The sequence below is a fragment of the Eubalaena glacialis genome, chromosome 13 (genome assembly GCF_028564815.1).
Source record: "Eubalaena glacialis isolate mEubGla1 chromosome 13, mEubGla1.1.hap2.+ XY, whole genome shotgun sequence".
In the NCBI taxonomy this organism is placed as follows: domain Eukaryota; kingdom Metazoa; phylum Chordata; class Mammalia; order Artiodactyla; family Balaenidae; genus Eubalaena; species Eubalaena glacialis.
Genome location: NC_083728.1, coordinates 65,993,250 through 66,013,098, shown reverse-complemented (window position 1 = coordinate 66,013,098; position 19,849 = coordinate 65,993,250). Strand labels below are relative to the sequence as shown.

The 19,849-nt window shown below is 49.1% G+C and overlaps 1 protein-coding gene across 6 annotated transcripts in view; it reads right to left on the bottom strand.

Annotated features, from left to right (window-relative positions):
- Positions 1-19,849, bottom strand: part of SNX29 (sorting nexin 29) — a 562,097-nt gene that overhangs the window by 428,522 nt on the left and 113,726 nt on the right. For all 6 annotated transcript variants that reach the window (XM_061208309.1, XM_061208310.1, XM_061208308.1 and 3 more), the window contains 2 exons: positions 4,886-4,949; positions 2,597-2,725 (listed from right to left, as the gene is read on the bottom strand). In XM_061208309.1, coding sequence (XP_061064292.1) covers positions 2,597-2,725; positions 4,886-4,949 — 193 coding nt within the window. The remainder of the gene's footprint in view (positions 1-2,596; positions 2,726-4,885; positions 4,950-19,849) is intronic.

The window sequence follows — 19,849 nt, the reverse complement described above, 5'->3', positions numbered from 1 at the left end:
TAACATTTTTGAGCATTTATGAAGCACACTCATGGAGCCGACATATGGTCTGTCATTTTATCATTTAACCACTCTATGAGGTGGAGACGTCTCTTATCCTCATTTCATAGCCAAGGAAACAGAGACAGAGAAGTTACGTAACCTGCTCGAGGTCCCACAGCTACTAAGCAGCAGAGCCATGATCGGACCCGCAGGATCCAACGCCAGAATCCGTGCCACCAACCACTAGGCTAACCCACCCGCATTATGAAACCTGCCACTTGGACACATGGGGACCTAGAACAGAGCAGCCCTGGTGCACACATGCGGGCCTCACCTCCAGCCTGTGACCATGCACATCCTGCCTGTGTCCCTTCGGTGACAGCACCCCCCAGCCCCCAAGCCACGACTGACCAAGCGGGTCCACCACCTGACAACACTGCACTGACAGCTGCTCCTCCTGCAGCCAGAAGCCCGGAGAAAGTTCTGATGGTTGGCAGAGGTCAAGTCTGTCTGCAACGCGTCAGCAGTTGAGTTTTTCAAAACTTACACATCCCACTGCTCTGTTTGCTTTCTTCCTGGTTTCTCCTTCTGAAGTGTCTGCCTGCTTTATACATGTTCCTTCTACCTGCAAACTGCAAACTTTCAGGCACCTTAAAAGCTCAGCTACCCACTGCTTAAATGGGGAGGCTTCAGATTACAAACTTGCTCAGTTAAGAAGTTATTTTTTTCTATTCCATTCATGGGCTAAATAAAATTTACCCAAAAATTATCATATACTCAAAATACATTTACTGTAAAACACTCCGATAGCACAACGTTGCCCAGTGCCTTATGTACTTTCACACACAGCCCTCCTCACTGGGCCCGCGCAGGGGGTAAGATCATCCTCTCCATTTCATAAACGAGGAAATGAATGCTTGTGGCAGTGAAGCAGTTCACCCAAAGCGCACAATTCGCAAGCAATGGAGCAGGGACTCAAGGCTGAGCTGGCTCCTAACACAGTAAAAACGACAGGGGACAGAAGTCTGTCTGTCTTCGATGATTCAGAACCCGAGTCTCCACAGACTTCAGTCTTTATGAGAACATAAAACACAATTACACCACAGAACCCTAGCACGGCCAGGTAAGATGCGGGTCTGGTTGAGAAAATGCCAAGTTAGGCACCTGGGACTGTATTTATCATAGTCATTTAACGGTCTGTGATGCTCTTGAGATGTCATTTTCAAATGTGAACAAAGGAGAGAAGTTCAAATTAAAATTAAATACGGGATCACGGTGCCAACTTTCAGTTACATGTATATAACAATTACATTAGTGCCACTCACATTCGCTGACAGCACGAGGATGGTAAATGCTGTTTCTGTCGGTTTATGTAACCCTGGGCTCCCCTGCACATCCACAAGTCACGTTTATCTCCTGGTCTAATTTTAAAGTAGTTTTAAAGAATGACCTGATAAACTGCTTATTTTACCTAAAATGGGGGAAAAAACTCGAACTCAAGTGTCCAGCAATCAGAAATGATGATTTTAATATGGTACATTAACTCAATGAAATGCCACATCCAGGCATATAGAAATGGTGACCATGAAGCTTCAGTGGTGGAGGGAGGTGGCCTAAAAAGTGACAGGCTGGAGATTTTAAGTACAGTACATAAAAATACGTTTGCATGTGAACAAATTCAGTAAAAATGTATGTTTTTATGGGAGTTGGAGCTTGGCAGGGGGCCGGTTGCTTTACAGTTCTCATTATTAATAAGATATAAACAAAGTCACAGAAAAGGAGATATAATAAGATGGCTCAAATAAAAAGAGGTTCAACCATACTCTGAATTAGGGGAATGCAAATGAAAAATATTCTGCCAGCGCTGCTTTCACCTGTGATTTTATCAAAGACCCCAAAGTTGGATCCGCCCCTGGGGGCAGGGCTGTGCTGGGTGAGGCCCAGCCTCCCTGGAGGGCAGCTTGACGACCTCTATCCAACTCAGAAAGGCACTGTGCTTTGACCCAGCAATTCTACTTCCAGGAATTTCTCTGGCAAACAGAGTCATATTGGGACAAAATAACAAATGCGAAGGTTATTATTATTAGAAGAGGCAAACGGCTAGAAACCACCAGGATGCCTGGCTGCTGGCGTGCCAGCCAAATGAATCCTGGTGCAGGCAGGCAATGAGGTACCGGGAGCTGTTAGAAAGATGGCAGCTCCGTGTACTCAGCGCAGAACAACCTCTAAGCTGTGGAGGGAGTGGGGTGTAGGATACGTGACCATTTGTATCAAGGCAGAAAGGAAGGAGGGGAGGGAGGTGAAAAAGAGAAAAAGTTCGTGCATCCGAATGTACGCACCTGCTCACGGAATGCACAGAGCATCTCTGGGACGGCAACACTGCCCACCTCCAGGGGCGAACCAGGTGGGTGGCGGAGTTTAACCATTTGTACCTTTTGGATATTGAACCATGTGCATACATACTATTCAATATTTAATGTAGTAAGTTAAAATTTCAGATGCATAAATTTTATTTCCATTGGTCACTTTTTTTTTTTTAGTTAAAAAGTATTGATGAAAGGTGTGCTTGGGGTTTGAACAAAGCCTCCCCCCCAGTCCCTCTGCCCTCCCCTACCTTGCCAACGCCTGGATCTTTGTGACGTGCCGCTCCTCTTGTTCGGCCACCTTCCGTTTCAAGGTGTCAACCTCCTGGCGGAGCACGGCCGAGTGCTCCATCTCACCGTCCAGCAGGTTCCGCAGTGACCTGGGAAGAGGAGGCCCACCTGTTCAGATGCTGTCAACCCGGAGTCCGTGGAGTCAAATCTTAGTTCATTCATCTTCCACAAGGCTCTGCATAAACTGCAGTTCAAGTCCATCTCATATAAACTGATTTGAGGAGATACCAAACTCTGCTCAAGAGCCTCTGAAGCATCATTAGGATGAGCCCCCGGGGAACCATCTGTGGCCTGGCTCTGTGGCCCTGAGAGCCTGTGGGCAGCTCAAATCAAGGGAAAACAATGAGCTGAGCCAATCCCAGGCAAGCCCCCTTCAAGACATCCCACGCAGAGATGCAGCATATTCAACCGAGACATTCTGTCACAGCCGCACTGCGTAGGAGATTCAACAAAGGAAAGGATGCCAGGACAGGCCAAAAGAACAACCTAAACCACAAAAGCAGAAGACAGGCTCTGGTTATCTGACAGACAACGGGAGTCTCATTTCTCCTTCTGCCACAAAACGCACCTTACCCCTGCTCCATCGCCACCTCCCGGTTAAACAAGCATATAGAGTATCTCATGGAGCTATACAATTTGACATTGCATAGAACGTGTTTTATATTATATTTGGCGTGTGTTAACCTCCAGAACACATTCACTTGCATATCTGTCATCCTTGGTCTTAAACAGCAGAGAAGACAGAAGCTCTTCCAGAAATAACCACAAGTTACCACCTAGAAATGAGCCAAGCAGGGTTCTTCTGACCATCTACGTCGCTGGACCTCAAATGGCTATTTCTATAGAACATTTACTAACTTCGGTGCAGCTACATCCTAAATCTAGAGGACACCTGCCACGTGACATCAGAACATAAGCAAAAGTGTCTGAACCTCCCCACCCACACTGCTCACTGAACACCACCCCCAAGACGTGTGTTTCTGGACAGTTTTGAGAAAATTCCCCTCTTGGGGCCTGGAAACCCCCCAACACAAACACAGTGTGATTTTTTTCTCTCGCTGGTAAGGAGAAGAAATTACCAGACAGTGATGACTGTTCTTTACAAGGTAAGACAAAACCTATGGCTTTTTCCAAGATAACGGCCCCAGCTGGATCAAGGAAAAAGCATCTTACAATGCCTACAGCCCGTCACTGGAATTTATTTTCGTTGGAAAATAGCACTGTCTGAAGATTCCTTTTTTAAAAAACTCTTTTGTTTTCCAAATCATGCTTATTTGCTTTTATATGTTTCCATAAAGGATGAGGGAGAAGCTTGTCAAGCAGGGCCCGAATCGAGACTTAAAAAGGAGAATCACGACTGCATGTCACCAGGGACACAATTCCTGCTCTGAGTACAAGAATAAGAGGGTGACATGAGCGTACACACACACACACACTCACACACACACCCGTCCCCTGGCCCCAGGGAGGCAGCCTGTCATGCTCGCAGAGCCTCGGCAGATAACTGCAGGCAAACCTCTCTACTGACCACCCTGTAGCCAAGACAAGGTCCTGGCAGTGGAGCAGCTCACATCTGGGCAGCCAAGCAGTAGCAACATGGCTAATACTTGGCTGGTATCTAGCCCTGGTTTCAAAAGGGAATCAAAATGAATAAACCCTTTGGCCTCTCGGTGCCTGCAACTAGGCTTTTGGGGAAGTCAAAAGACTCCAAATGCCATCTTGCCCTATGTGTCCCTGACTTGAGAAAATTTTAAGTATTCTAGTGCTTGGAACATGACGGGTAGACCCTGAATTAAAGGTTACCCACTACTTAAGGAGGGTCGTGCGGTGATAGCTATGGGGATGGAGCTTCTTTTTGAGGTAGTGAAAATGTTCTAAAATTCTGGTGATGGTCGCACATATCTGTGAATATACTAAAACCCATTGAATTGAGTACTTTAAATAGGTGAATGATATGTGAATTCTATCTCAAAGCCTGTTTTTTTAAAAAAGAATTAAAAAATAAAAAAGATGGCTTTACAAACTCTCAGTTTGTTCTAAGATAGTGCGAGGATCATACGGTTTTCATTCCTTGCTAACACTCAAGCCACAATATATATGCTAAAGTGGTACATCCCAGACCAAAAAATAAGAAATCACTGGTCACAACTCTGCCAATAAAGCAAAACTTCCTTCACGGTGATATTCTCTCTGCCCCATATGTAGAATGTCCACGGTAGACTGCCCCTCAAGCACGGAGCTCTGGATACCTGTTCTCTTCTTCCAGCTCATCCTTCCTGGTCATCATGGCCACGATGGCCTGTCGGAGTTCACCTAAGGAAGAAAGCCAAGTCCAAATTAACCGGCAGATCCCGCCTGCTACACCGCCCCTCACCGGTCTGGATTATGTGCTATTTAGGGCCACTTGTCTAGACAAGTTCCCTTTTCCCTTTCAAAAATAATTCCCATACAGTCTAAGAGATCCAGTGGGCTCAGTCAATCACTCTCATTAGCCACACAAAACCCAAAGGCAGAGCAGGGTGAGAAATAACTGTGGAGGTGTTTCCTTAGTGAATATAATCAGCCGCTACAGAAGAAACAGGCTGGTAATTTCTAAGCACTTTTCCAAGTCTCTACTACCGGACAGCAACTGTTTTGAACAAGAGTATGTTCCCAGTTACAGCTGTTTATCAACCGCAGATCAGACAGCAGATCACATGACAACTGACTCCATACCGACACAGAAATACTCAAGTTCACTAAGAGATTTGGTTTTCCTGCGCTGACTCCCATAGACTCTGAAGGGCGGGTGGGGCCTCTCCAATGCACAGTCCATAATTACCTATAGGAGTGACTCTCCTGACATCTTCAACATTGGAAAGCATTCACTGATAGAAAATCACCCCTTTAAAATCAGTAAGCGCCCGAGTTTCCCACCTACATCAAAAACTTGTCACCGTCCACCCACGGTGGGCTGTTTACTGTAACACTCAGACCTCAAGACCAGAAACTTGTGAATTTCTCCGGGCGAGCCAGTTTTGTTTTATTTTTTTCCCTAACGAACCCTGTGAACTTTCTGTCCCTCTTGGGACTGGCTGTGAGGAAGCTCACAGCCAGTTACAAGTCCAGTGAGTGCGTGTGGCCCTGTGGCCACCACGGCGTGTCCCAAACCTCCCTCTGATCGCCAACCTGTATTTCCACCTGCTGCCAATTTACATATAACCCGTCTCACTCTATTTTTTTCAATCTGTTTTAATATGCTGCTTCAAGTCCTCTTTTGGGAAGAAGAATGGTTTTTGGTTTCTTCTTTTTTAGCTAAAATTTGAACGCTTCTACTTGCCAAGCTCTGTTCAAAGCCCATACTGGCGCTATCTTGTTTAGTCCTTGTTTAGTCCTTTACACACACCTAAGAAACACTACCCCACACTGTTGGGGTACAAATAAATTGTAAAGAAGGGGGAAATGGGGGAGGAAGAGGACACAGATAAATAGGCAGGTCCCTCGGTCCCCTTATACTCAGGATGCCTGGGCACAAAGAGGCCCACCAAAGACCCTGAGGCAAGAAATAGGTCCTGGGACCCATGCTGTCCTCAGGCTGCTACAGAGGAGATAAAAGCCCACAGCCCAGGTCCCAGGGGAAGAAAGGGAAGGAGGGGAATCATGGGGGCTCCTCCTCAGCTTCTGGGTCAGACACTAGAAGCCACTCTGTTCAGAAGAGATGGGACAAAAAATAGACCCTCCCTGTCTTTTCTGACCCAGAGCAGCCACGTGGGCATCACAAGGACACGACTAGGAGGTCCAGGCCCCGGCTTCCCCATCGCACCTGTGACAGCATGAAACCTGCAGGTCACACGGTGAGAAACTGGGCCTCCTAAGGTGCTGACGAGGAGGCGTGTCTGAGGTGTCCCTCTCCTGGTGTCACCAAGGAAGATTCAAAATTCACTGGGTCGATGCGAACTTACTGAGCACCTACAAAGTCCAAGCCCTGCTCTCGGCGCTGTGGGCAGAGGGTGAACAGAGGAGACCAAAGTCTCTACCTGCAGCAGGCAGGCCTCCTCCCCAGAAGGGGGACAAACAAAGCAGCATGGAGCAGTCGTGGCGACAAGACATGCCAGGAGGAAAGCCCGGTGCGGTACACAGACGGGTGGTGCGAGGGTGCCACGTCCTGGGGTGCTCTGGGAAGGCCTCTCTGGGGGACGACATGACAGCAGAGGCCCGAGGAAGGGAGGGAGCCAGCGTGCTGCTCTGTGGAGGGAAACACTCCACACGGCACAAGGCACGTGCAAAGGCGCAAGGACAGGCGTGAGCTTGCTCACACGAGGATGGCAGGGTGACCCAAGGAAGGCGGGAGGCCCACGTGGCCCCGCCCTCAGGGAGCTTGGAAGCTCGAGGACTCGATGACAATTCTAACGCCCACCAGCTAAGCGCTCCGGGTACACTGTCTCCTTGGTGCCGCAGGGCAACTCCATGGAAGCTATCTCTGAGTCCCTTTTACAGGCCTGCTAACAGGCTCAGGGAGAGGAAGTGTAAAGACACAACTGGAATCTGAGTCCAAATCTGTCCAATTCCAGCCTCTGCACTCGATCCCAGGAAACAGCGATAATTACCACCACTCACATGCAGGGATGTAAGAGCTACTATTTCATCGACAGCGCACAGGGACATTAAGCCAGAAGAACGAACCTGAGAGGTAATTAAATAAGCTGCACAACCACACACCTTTACATGTCAGAGCCAGGAGGGAAACCGAGGCCTCCAACTGGCTGGGGAGAAGACCCTGGCCCGTGGGACGTGTGTGCTGTGTCCAGAACCGAGGCCGCTGAGTGGCACAGGTCCAGGTAACAAGGGTGCAACCAGGACCCCTGGGGCTCAGTTCCTGGCACAGGTTGTAGGACCAGAGCCACACATGGTCCTTTGCACTTTTCGCAAGGTTTGAAAATTTGTAAAAGGGAAACAATGGGCAGAAAAAGCATTTCCAGACAAGATACTACTAAAGGTTAGAAAGAGCAGAGAGAGGGCAAGACTGGGAAGAACAGAGGGAAGGAGGGTTAGGCCCTTGGCAGAGATTTTTGTTTTGTTTTGTTTTTTAATTTTTATTGGAGTATAGTCGATTTACAATGTTGTGTTAGTTTCAGACGTAGAGCAAAGTGAATCAGTTATACATATATGTATATCCACTCTTTTTTAGGTTCTTTTCCCATGTAGGTCATTACAGAGTACTGAGAAGAGTTCCCTGTGCTCTACAGTAGGCCCTTACTAGTTATCTATTTTATCCTCAGCAGAGTTAATCAGCCTAAGGAGATAGGAAGGAGGCTGAGCCGCTGCCCTTCAGTCCCGGGGGGAAGAGAGCTGACAGCGACACAGATAAAGTCACCGTGTGCTGCCTGCCCGGCCACAGGCTGCCTGAAGTTACAACGGCCCCCAGCTCACACAATCATTCATTAGTAAACATCTACTGAGCACCTACCTACTGGCTACAAGGCACCTTCCCAAGGGGAGAGCCAGGCTCCCGACTTACCTAAGGAAGGAGTCCTTAACAGAGGATTTCTTAACGGAGGACAACCACACACATTCACATGTGCCTACGAGGAGACAGCGTCTGTTTGACTTTGCATTCTGAACGTGACCAGGTAATGAGGGCCCTGGCTCTCAGCCTCTCTGAGCCTTCCTGTCAGGCACAAGGGGTGAACGGCACCCACCTTCCCACCTCCCTGGGATGCTGTAAGGTTCAGAGGAGAGACCAGACAGGACGGTACTAAGTCAAGGCACTGCCTCTCATGGACGGCAGTGGGGAGCACTAATAATCTAGAAGAACTCAACGTAATGCTAGATTTCACATTTCTAACTAAAAACACTGATAAATCTGTAAAAACAAAAACCAGCCAGTAATTTAATCCCATGACACCACAGCCACGGGGGGGGGGGGGTGGAATAAAAATCAAGACTTAATATATCATTGAAGACAGGCCGGGTAGTGTCTCTTTGGTTCTTATCTTCAAGAAACCCAGAGCAGGTGACGAGGCTGCAGCCAGGTACTGGAGACGCAGCCTCAGGAAACTGCTCCTTTACTCCAAGGCCTGTTTGAAATCTGAATCTTCTAAGGAGGACTTCTTCTGGAGTTCTCAACTGGCCGAAATTTCTTATGGGAGCAAAGGACTGGATAGTCATCATTGCAACATGAGGCTAGAAGACTTTTTTTTTTTTTTTACATAGACTATTTTGTAAAGCGGTTTTAGGTTCCCAGCAAAATCGGGAGGAAGGTACAGAGGTTTTTTCGTCTACCTGCAGCCCCTATGCATGCACAGCCTCCCTCATTATCAACAACCCCCACCAGAGTAGGACATTTGCTGCAACTGATGAACCCATGCTGACCCATCATAATCACCCACAGTTACATCAGGCTTCGCTCTTGGTGCTGCATATTCCATGAGTTTGGAAAACTATGTGACAACACGTATCCCCCATGACAGCATCATTCAGAATAGTTTCACTGCCCTAAAAATCCTCTGTGCTCTGCCTGCTCATCCCCCCTCCCCACTAACCCCTGGGGAAATCTCCTCTTAATCAAAGGAATCATGCCAGCCTTCCGTTCTGCAGCGCATGTCACATGCGTGCCTGATTCACACCAATGAGCCACGTGCACTGGATGTAAGTGGGATGAGAGCTCAGCAGAGCACACATGCCCAGCACACGCACACCCACCACCAGGGCGCTTGGCACCGGGTACCCTGGACCCGACAGGACAGGAGGGTCGTGCTCCAGGGCCCTCAGTCCCGTGGCTGTGCCGAGCCTGTCCTGGAGGGAGCAGCTCGCTGCCCACGAACACGATCCTTATGCTGAGATGTTGCTGCCCTGCCCTCTCCTGGCGTCACCAGGTATCACCAACCCCTTTACCTGGCCTCTACTGCAGAGGCAATCCACCTGGGCCAGAAGCCTGTGACAGAGCCTTGCCGAGGGACTCTCCCCAAGGGATGTGACTGCACTATTTCGTCCCTCCCCACAAATGTGAGCACCTCTCCCTGAATAAGCCCAACAGTTTTTCATTGTGGTGCAAACATTTCACATGAGCTCTCTCCTCTCCATAGATGTTAACGGCTATGCCCGGGCACAATGCTATACAGCAGGTCTCTAGAGCTGACCCGTCTTGCTTGCCTGAAGCTTTACACCCGGTGAACAGCATCCCCCCATTCCCTCGTGCCCCAGCCCCTGGCAAGCCCCCTTCCACTCTCTGCGTCTCAGAGTTCAACTATTTTAGATTCCTCATATAAGTGGAATTATGCGGTGTTTGTCCTTCTGGGTCCAGCTTATTTTACTTAACATAATGTCCTCCGGGTTCATCCATGTTGTCACCTATGGCAGGAATTCCTTCCTTTTTAAGGCTGAATAATATTCCAACACACTGTTGTTTCATGGATTTCCTCGTGTTCACCAACCCTCTCCATCCCAATATGATAAAACCCATCTACTCAGGCCCGGATGAAAAGGCACCTCTTCTGGGAAGCCCTCTGTGATTCTCCTACCCCTCAGCAAGCTGCAGAGTGTGCAGTAGCTAACCGCCTCTGTCTCCTGCAATCACCTCACAACTCCTTAAAGGCGCACAGCATGCCGTGCATCTGGGGTCCCCAGAGCTCCCACACGCCAGGAGCTTGGTCAAGGTTTATGGAAAATAAGTGATGCAGAGAGATGATTCCTAACTGAGTACAACCCAACTAAAATGGAGGGCAAAGGTACCAGCTGTCACGTGGTGGGTACTTCTGTGTCTGCTAACACGTCAGCACCAAAGCCTCGTTTCAATTCTCGCGACCACCTATGAGGACACTCAAAAACAAAGAGCAGGAACCCACAATGGGACAAGCCAAGCTGCCCGCGGGGCCCCAAGTCGCCTTCCAAACCCTCTCTAAGGCCAGAAATTGTGGAAATTGCCCTGAGCAGGTCCAAGAGCTGGAGAAAGATAAAGTGCTTCAGCGGGGACCTGCCAGGGGCAAGCAGAAGGTCAGGTGTGGGTTCCAGTAGCTTCCATTCCAATGACAGGAGCAGGACCCATGGAAGGTTGCTACCAACAGGTCCCAGGGCTGGGGAGATCTGTGTTCAAGCCCCAGCTCAGCCACTTACTGCCTGGTAACCTCGCGCAGGTTTCCGCCTCAGCAAAACACAAACGGGGATAAAGCCACATTTCCTGTGGGATGCTGACAGAGTAAACTGAAGTTCCCGGTGGTGTCCACACTGCAGCGAATGCAGGTTTCAGGGTCCTGTATTTCAGAGCATGATCGCTAGAGTCAGGACCCAGGTTCGAATCCTGCCTTGCAGCCGGGTAACCTTGGGCAAGTTACCCACCCTCTCTGAGCACCTGACTCCCTTATCTATAAATGGAATCTTTACAGTCTCTATCTCACAGAAGCATTTTTGTTTTTCACAGAAGCATTGTTAAGGATTCAACGCCCAGCACATAGAAAGCCTTCAACAAATGTTACTGATCACCATAATTAATGCCTTTCCCTTCAATGGCAGGGGCGGAAAGACGGGGGGCCAAGGCAGCAGTGACTATCCAAGCACAAGTGGGTTCCACTGGTCACATTTTCAGGAGTTACAGGATTTACTGAGTTCCTGTGTACCTCAACCTTGGGAAATAAAAAGGAATTTTTTTAAGTGGTCTATGCCCTAGAGCAGCAGACTAGACAATAGAATTTTATGAACCATCAAACCAGCTCAGCATGGGCAATGTGGGAAATCAGACCCAAAGAGTGAGGTGCCAACTGGAGGAGACTGCAAAAGTGTCAGGTCAGGTTCTGGACTTTTAGGCCCAGCACGCGGGGATCCCAAACATCACCACCCAGACTTTGCAGCTGAAAAGCGTACAGTCCATGGGGGAAAGAAAACTTGGAGGAGGAAGTGTTTCCCAGGAGGACCCAGAAAAGGTATGAATGCTCTTTTGGCAAAGAACAGCCACGAGTAGCTGCAATGAGACGTCTTGACCACAAGGTCACCTTGAAGGGGCCACAATCACACTGCACAGAAGCCACAGAAGCAGGGGGATGGCCATCGCTGACTGATCCACACCATCATCCTGTCATAACCCTTCTTTCACCCGTCCCACATGCTGTGCATCTTCAGCCTCTTGGACCATGCCCTGTAGCTGCATCAACATCAAAATGACTGAGGACACAAATACAGGTAAAGCAGTACTCTGATACCTCAAATCTTTAAAAAAAAAAAAAAAAAGAAAAAATCCATCGGTGTCAGACTGTCCTCTCCGCCTTCCCCAAGTTACCATCACAGAACATTCATGGTTAATGGTGAAAAAGGCAAACGGCCTGAGAGCTGGTATCCGCGCACCCCCGTAAAAAAAAAAAAAAAAAAAAAAATCACCCTTTTGACAGGCTTTAACTTTCTATGCATTCGCTTTGCTGACTTTCCTTGCATAGGTAATGCTGGGATTGATTTCCATACATCACGTAAACATTCTACTTCTCCAAGCTCCAGTGACACACACTGGCAGAGGTGCTCCCTAACTTGCAATTTTCTCTCCTCTCCCCAGCACCGCGCATCCCATTATTTGTTAGTCTCTATCATTGTGATTTCTTTCCTCTTTATTACCTGCCTCAGCACACATTTCGAGGGACAACACGGCAGCCTTTCTGTACTGCAGCCTCTGCAGAGCCCGGCTGAATCGGGGTCTCCCTCTCCTAAGGCTGAAAGGCAAAGAATGCTCCATCTCGAAATCAGTTCCTTGCCTGGCTTCAGAGAACTGAACAGTAAATCCAGTCAAGAACACAGGAGAATGTTAACCGTAGGAAATCAGTCTGGGATACAGAGCATTTTGAATCACTGCAGAAAGGATGGATTTGTCCATAAATGTTGCCAGGGCAGGGTATCATTTTGGGAGCAAGAAACAAGACTTAAATCTCTGCAGCTACTACATATGGAAATAAAGTTCAGACAGAATAATTTAGGTATGTGAAATGCAGCAATAAAAACAATATAAATATGGAAACAAACATTTATGCCATATGTAGCAGCACAAGCCCATCTTAACATGCAAGCAAAGAACAAGTCCATTAAGGAAATGATAGTTTTGCTTTTTTTTTTTTTTTTTTAAACTTTTGCACACTGAGGGCCAATCTAACAAAAAACTGGTCCACTGTGGAAACCAAGCTCCTAAGCTCTTTGGGGCAGCAAACAGGCAGAGCGGAAAGAACACAGGTCTTCTAATCAAATCCCAGATCCCACAGGTCTCAGCTCTGGGTCCCTCCTCGCCTCTCCGTCCCCTCAGCTGGAAAAATGGTGCTAATATCACTGACCTCCCCGGACAGGGCAGGGCTCGGTGCCAGTTTTACTGGAACACAGCCCCACTGTCTGTTTACATATTGTCTACGCTGCTATCATGCTACTGAGGCAGATCTGAGCTACTGTGACGGAGACCGAGGGGCCGCACGGCCTAAAACATTTACCAGCTGGCCCTTTAAGGAAAAGTTAGGGGAACATCCAGAAGCTCTTGCCCCTGCTCCCCATGCCAGCCTTCTCCACTGCGGGCCCTCTGCGGTTAGGTGTGTGGCCTGCCAGACACCGGTACCGACGGTGGGGCCCCATGGCTGGAACCCAAGAAGGGGCTGCGGGCCCGGCTTTAATAAATGCGACACAGCACTGGAGCAGCTGCTGCCTCAGACACTGTGGATCCCTCTTGCCTCTTCAAAGGTCCCCTCAGTTTTGCCTCTGTCCCTCCAGCTGTCCCTGCTCAGCCTCCTGCCCTAGATCATCTTCTTCTACCCTCACTGGTTCCCCAGAGGCGAGTCAGCCGAGGGCCTGCACTGCACACGGGCTGGAGCTTCAGGGGTCTGTAGAGTGAGGTGGTGGTGAGACCGAGGGTGGCTGGCTGACTCTGATAGAGACTTCCAGAAGTTTGGGATGGGCCACAGTCTCCGACAAAGGAGGATGGGAGCAGAGGCGTCTGGCCCAAGAGAAAACAGTTCTAAGTCGCTCCACCAAGATCCACCTGCTGAGAGCTTAGCCAAGGACGGTTTGCTGGGCCCCTTTTGTTGCCAGGTGCAGAGGCCTGGCCAGGGAAACATGAGATGCGGGCACCAGGAAGAAGCCCACCCAGGAGAAAAGCCAATAAAGCCCCTCCAGGAGGACAAGACCACTCAACGCAGAGAGAAGGCTGAGTTTAGCCAAGTGGCTGGCATCTGAAATGTCAGGCATGAGCCACAGAGCCCTCGGCCTGATAATGGGGCAAAGCCACAGGGGATCCCAGACTCTGAAGAGAATCCCTGTTGGTTCAGTAACCTCGCCACTGGCTGGCTTGGTCTCTTGCTGTACTAGTATCACCAAGACAGCTCTCTGAGAGCAGAGACCGAGCGGCCCTAGAAATGAGGCAGGCACGTCGGGACCCAGAACCCAGGCCCCTGTGAGCCCTCACATCCTCCACCCTGCTGTGCTAACCTGAGAAGATTCCGAGTTCCAGCCCATCAAGCCAAGGAGAGCTCAATGGACCCCTCCTTCCCTGAGCCCCGCCGCACCTTTTTATTTTCACCTCCATGAAAGCTCTGTCCCTCGGGGTGGACTTGTTCTTCTGCAGTTGTGGCTACCAAAGCCCCACCCCCAAGCCTGTGAGCCCCTGACAGCGGGGACCCCAGGGACCAGCACAGCCCCTGGGCACGGTACCCACAAGACCAGCAGAATGAGTCAACGGCTGGATGAATAAATGGATTAATAAACGAGTGAATGACTGACACCCGCTGCTAAAATCTGCCCCTCACCTCCAGGAACTGAGCATGGGATGGGCCGGGCAGAAATGTCTAGTGCGTTTAATAATAAATTCAAGGCCTCGCCAGAGGAGCTAACTACCAGTTCACAGCTGTAAGTTCCTGCCCCAGTGACAGGGATTCAGGCTCAAATTGAGCTTTTTCCAATATGTGCCTCATGAATGGATACACATGGGAGGGAAGGGACGAATTCTTCTATTTCACGACCATGACCTAAAACGGGGCAAGCCTGCAAAACCATTCCCTCCCCCTTGGCACATGAACCCAACCACACGAGTCCCAAGATCAGCAGAGCAGCGGCCAACCCCCACTGGCCAAGGACCCAAACAGAAACAAAGACACACACCACAGAGAATGCTCTATTCTCACAATGAGAATGGGCATCAGAGGTCGCTACATAAAGTACTGAAACAGTGACATCGAGGGTGGAGGGAAGAGCCTTCCCACCTCCAGCCATTAAAGGCCCTCCAGGAGGGAAATTATCTTGATATCAATTGATCTTCAACTTCCTTTTCAAGATTAAAGGGAGAAAACTCGATGACTGTAACTAGACGTCTGGGCACGTGTGGGCATGTGCAAGCATACGCACACGCTCTCTCCCACATACATAGATCTGTGTAATAATTCTTTGGCTTTATATAGCATCTTTTTGCAAAGACCTCAAAGAGCCTTTACAAACACTCCCCTGGGGCCCGTACTCAGTTATATTTAAAGAGAGGGCTCACGAGGGCACATGCACAGAAATAAACAGTGCTCTTCTGTGGATATATACTTAACCTACACCGCTGTTTTCCAAACTTATACTGCTTTTTATATCTTTTTCTGCCTACCCACTCCCTTTCCTTTTATCTCTAAAAGAAAGGATGAACTATATTGAGCCCAAAACATAACTTTTAAAATCGCTCTCGGGCCCATTCTAGCTTTTTGTCCTGTTTCTCTTTCCTGCCTCTCCTTTTCCCCTGCCCACCCAGAGTTTCTGTCATGCAATTTGTTATAATGAAAAAATTAAAATACCCCAGGACACATTCCCAGTGTTCAGATGGCCAGTGGCTGCTATGCATTGTTTTCTGTATGCCCAGCAAGGCAAAAAGCACTTGAAATACACAATCTCACTGGATTCTCACAACATCCCCGAGAAGCAAAGTTTACTACACCCATTATATGAATCAGGAAACAGAGGCCCAGAGAAGGGAAGGGACTTGCCCCGTGCCACACAACCAGGAGGTGGCAGGGCAAGGACCCAGCCTGCTCAGGTTCCCTCGGAAGCCTGTCCCCGAGCTGCGGCACCATGCCTAGCAGTCCCCTGGAATGGAGCACACGCCCTAGAGACTCAACCAGCTCCTGGTGCATGGCCTCCAACAACCTTCCCAACCTTTCTCTGCCCTCCAGGAAAATCAGGAATCTGATTAAATTCTGCCCCTCCAACACCCACCCCCACCCCCACCCCCACTGTAAAACAATTGTTTCTACATAATCTGGAAAGGAGAGGAAAGGTTTGAGGAACCCATGGAAACAGAATGAGAAACAAGAAAATCACAAGGGATAAGAAACATCTCTTTCCATATCTTGATAAAGTTCTAAATCTTTGTGAACTTTTCCATGTGTGTAATTGTGGGTTTTCTTGCTCATTGGTGTGTGTGCACTCTCACACACATAGGTGCACGCGCACGCACGTATAGTGTTTATAATGACTTGTAATACAAATGTTAAGGCAGGTGTCCCCAAAGCAAATGCAGACAGGACCAAAAAGTAATGCTAGTGAATGCAGTAACGTGCTCCGATGGACGTGGGGACAGCGGGAAGAGGGGCAGATGTGCCCGGCGAAGGCAGCACTCCCGCCTCCAGTCCACTGTCCCACGCAGGGACGCAGCCCCGCTCTGAGAAGCCAACACCCGCGTTTCTACACAAATCTGATTTTAAAGGCTGTTAACAAAGGTTTTTACCAGGCTGGCCCAACACATCACGGCTCCAGGCCCCCATCTGAGACCCTCTGCCCTGAAGTTTGAGTTCCTGACAGCCAATTATTTTGAAAACGTCAAGATAAGTGGCACACAACAACGCAGAGCCATTTCTGAAAAATCAGCTTTCTGGTCCACGTCAGAGAATGTCAAAAGTGTAGAGCTGGAAGGGGCCTGAATGGGGCTCTAATGGAGGCAGAGACCCCCAGGAGATGGAGAAAACGGGCAGCGGCTGGACCCTCCAGGGCAGCCGCCCAAGAACCCCAAAGCGATTAACTCAGGGAGCAAAAAGGGTCTGAGCAGCCCTGCCCTGCCCCACTCCAGAAAGGCCTAAAAAAGAGAGCATCTGAGAACATACGAAATCGTCAGAAGGTTAGAAGGGGTAAATGGGGGGGGGGTCTTAATTTCATGCTTTTCCGCATATCAAGGAGTCAAGAGCCTACATTCATTCTCTAAAAATTAAAAAAAAAAAAAGGCATCATTCAGCTTTAAAGAGGTATCCACCAGAAGAACTAAAATCAGAAACAATTGTAAGGTGAAGTTACTTCAAGGAGAAGAAATGGAACTGAGTGTTTTATGGGCAGTAAGAAGCAGGTGGGGTGGAGGTGGGGGGATAATTGCGGTTTTTTAAAATAACGTACTGAGGTGAAAGTCACATAACATAAAATTAACCATCTGAAAGTGAACAATTCAGTGGCATTTTAGTACATTCAGAGTTTTGTGCAATCACCACTTCTGTCTAGTCCTGACACACCTCCAGCACCCCCAAGTAAAACCCCTCCCCCACGAAGCAGCTTCTCCCACATGTGCCCCCCTCCCCAAACCCGGACAACCACTAATCTGCTTTCTGGCTCTGTGGAATTTCCTATCCCAGCTATTTCACATAAACTGCATCCTACAACATGTAACCTTTTGTATCTGGCTTCTTTCACTGAGCATAATGCCTTCAAGGTTCATCCACGCAGCAGGTGTCAGCACTTTATTCCTTTAAATGGCTGAATAATATTCCCTTGTATGGAGAGACCACATTTTGTCCCTCCACTCATCCACTGATGGACATCTGGGCTGTTCCTACCTTTGGGCTGTTGTGAACAGTGCTCCCGTGAACATCTGTGTACATGTACTTGAGTCCCCATTTTCAATTCTTTTGGGTCTCTGCTTGCGAGTGACATTCTGGGGACAAGTGGTGATTCTATCTCACTTTCTGAAGAGCTGCCAAACTTTTCCACAGTGAGCAGGCATCGTGGCTTAAAATCACTACATCTCATGGAACAGTTCAGAAATCTGTATGGTGAATGTCTTCGCCCTCACCACCCAGCATGGCCAGTTCTTATTGTTTTGCCATATTCTCTTCAAATATTTTTTAACAAGACATTACAGATATAGTTGAAAAATAAATTATGGAGGGGGCTGGGAGGAAAGGGGTAGAAGCCAGCTGCTCACGCAGGTGGGGTGCTACTGCAGGGGCGGCAGGCTGTGCGCTCAGCCGTCACACACCAAGGTCGTCCTCTTCTCCTTCACCAGCATGCAAGGAGATGCTAGTTATGTGCAAAAGTGTTTTATGAGAAAGACCCAGTGAGAAACATGTAGCAGAACCAGTGAAGTGTCTGGGTTAAGGTGACAAGTGGAATACCGGTGTTAACTAGATAGTATTAGATAAATATGAAGCCATGAAAAGCAGGGCTTACCTGCTCTGTATTGCAAAGGGGCTCAATCAGCAGGCACCCAGAGGGAGATGGTACATTCTACAAAGGTGTTCACGTGGGCACTACTGAATAACTTAGGCCATCCTACTGCTATAACAGCATGATTCCACTCAGTAACATCTCCCACCAACACACACACACACACACACACACACACACACACACACGATCTGTGCCGTGCAGTAGGCGCCAGCAAAAACTAATCTCTTTGGACAGAGCACGTCCTATCCCGCTGGGTCCCACCCGTGCCGGAGGTTTGACCCGCCTGGCTCCTGAAGCCAGGCAGATCTATAACCCCTGGGTAAACCGCGGAGCCGCCTTCTTCCTTTGGGATGTGGAGGAGACTCCAATTCCTATCATAGGACAGGATTCCCAACCAAGAGGAAAACAATGCTGGTAGCACTGCCCTTCCCCACTAGTTCAAAGACTCCACCTCCAGAATCCTCTGGCCCCACCACTTCAGGTATGTATTAGTCAATTAGAAGTAGTTCCTCCCCAGAGAATGGTCTCTCAAGGCTGACGAGATCCTGTCAGCATCCCTGACGTCCATGGACCACCTTAATCACGAGACAAGAGGGCAACCCACCCCATTCTGCCTAGTGCAGCTCCTTCACGGGTGCAGGAGCTTTGTCCAGGGTACTGGATTACAGGTACAGAGAATGAAGTCTCCATTGAAAGAGGTGACTTTCCTGGCTTCAGGCTCTGGGAAAAGGAAAGCCTCTCTCTCCCACAGATCTCTCTCTCCAGGGTCTGGACCTGGCAGAGCCTAGAGCGGGTAAGGGAGCACCCACGTGGGGGGGTGGGGACGGAGCAGATGGCAGACATTAGTGGAATGGTTCTCCAGCCACGCTGGGCTGCATGTTAGAACCACTTAGGAAGCTAATAAACAACAACAACAACCAAAAACCAAACCTCAGATTGCACCACAGACCAGCTAATCCAGAATTGGGGTGGGACCCAGGCAGCAGTGTTTTTGTGCAAAGCTCCTCACTGATTCCAGTGTGCAGCCACAGCTGGGAAGCAGGGCTGCAGGAGACCCCAAGCTGAAGATGACTCAGCATGGCAGCAGTGGCAGCAGGTAACGTTCAAAATCGCCTACTGTGGGCCAGGCGACATCCAGAGAACTTTACAGACATTACTTCAATCAATACTCCGAACAAGCACATGCTGTCTGAGTTCCTATTTTTCAGATGCGCAAACCAAGGTTCAGAGAGGTCAAACAATCTTCTCAGGGACACACAGCTAGGAAGCTAGGGCACCTGCTAGGCCCAGCGCCTGTTCCTCACCACTAGGCTGCAGAGCCAGCTACAGGGGCCTCTGCCCTTGGTCCTGAACAATCACAGTGGTTTCTCTGGGGAAGTGTTTGCAGAAAGGGGGCTGATACCTATACCCCAACATTCAGACAAGCCCTATTAACTATTCCAGCCTGGCCTCTGTCCAAGGCACCGTGGGAGTGTTAAAGGGGACAGAGTGCCCCCCAAGAGAAGGCATGGGGTTTCAGTGTGACAGGAGCACCCAAAAGGGAAAAGTCAATGGAGAGGAGAGACAGGGCCTCAGGGTCTAGCTGCCCCTTTGCACATGGCAATTTTTCATCCACTACCAACCTTGAAGCATAGGTCTGGGCTTGGCTATATTAAAGGAGCCAAGTTCCTTATTTCATAGAACGGGTGGTGTCCAAGCCCATTTTACAGGTGGAAAAACCAAGACATTAAATGACTTTCCTAATAACAGCTGCTAGCAGGGCACATGCCATGTGCCAGACACTCGGTGAAACTTTGTGTGTAAACTGTCTCATTAAACCCTCCAAACAG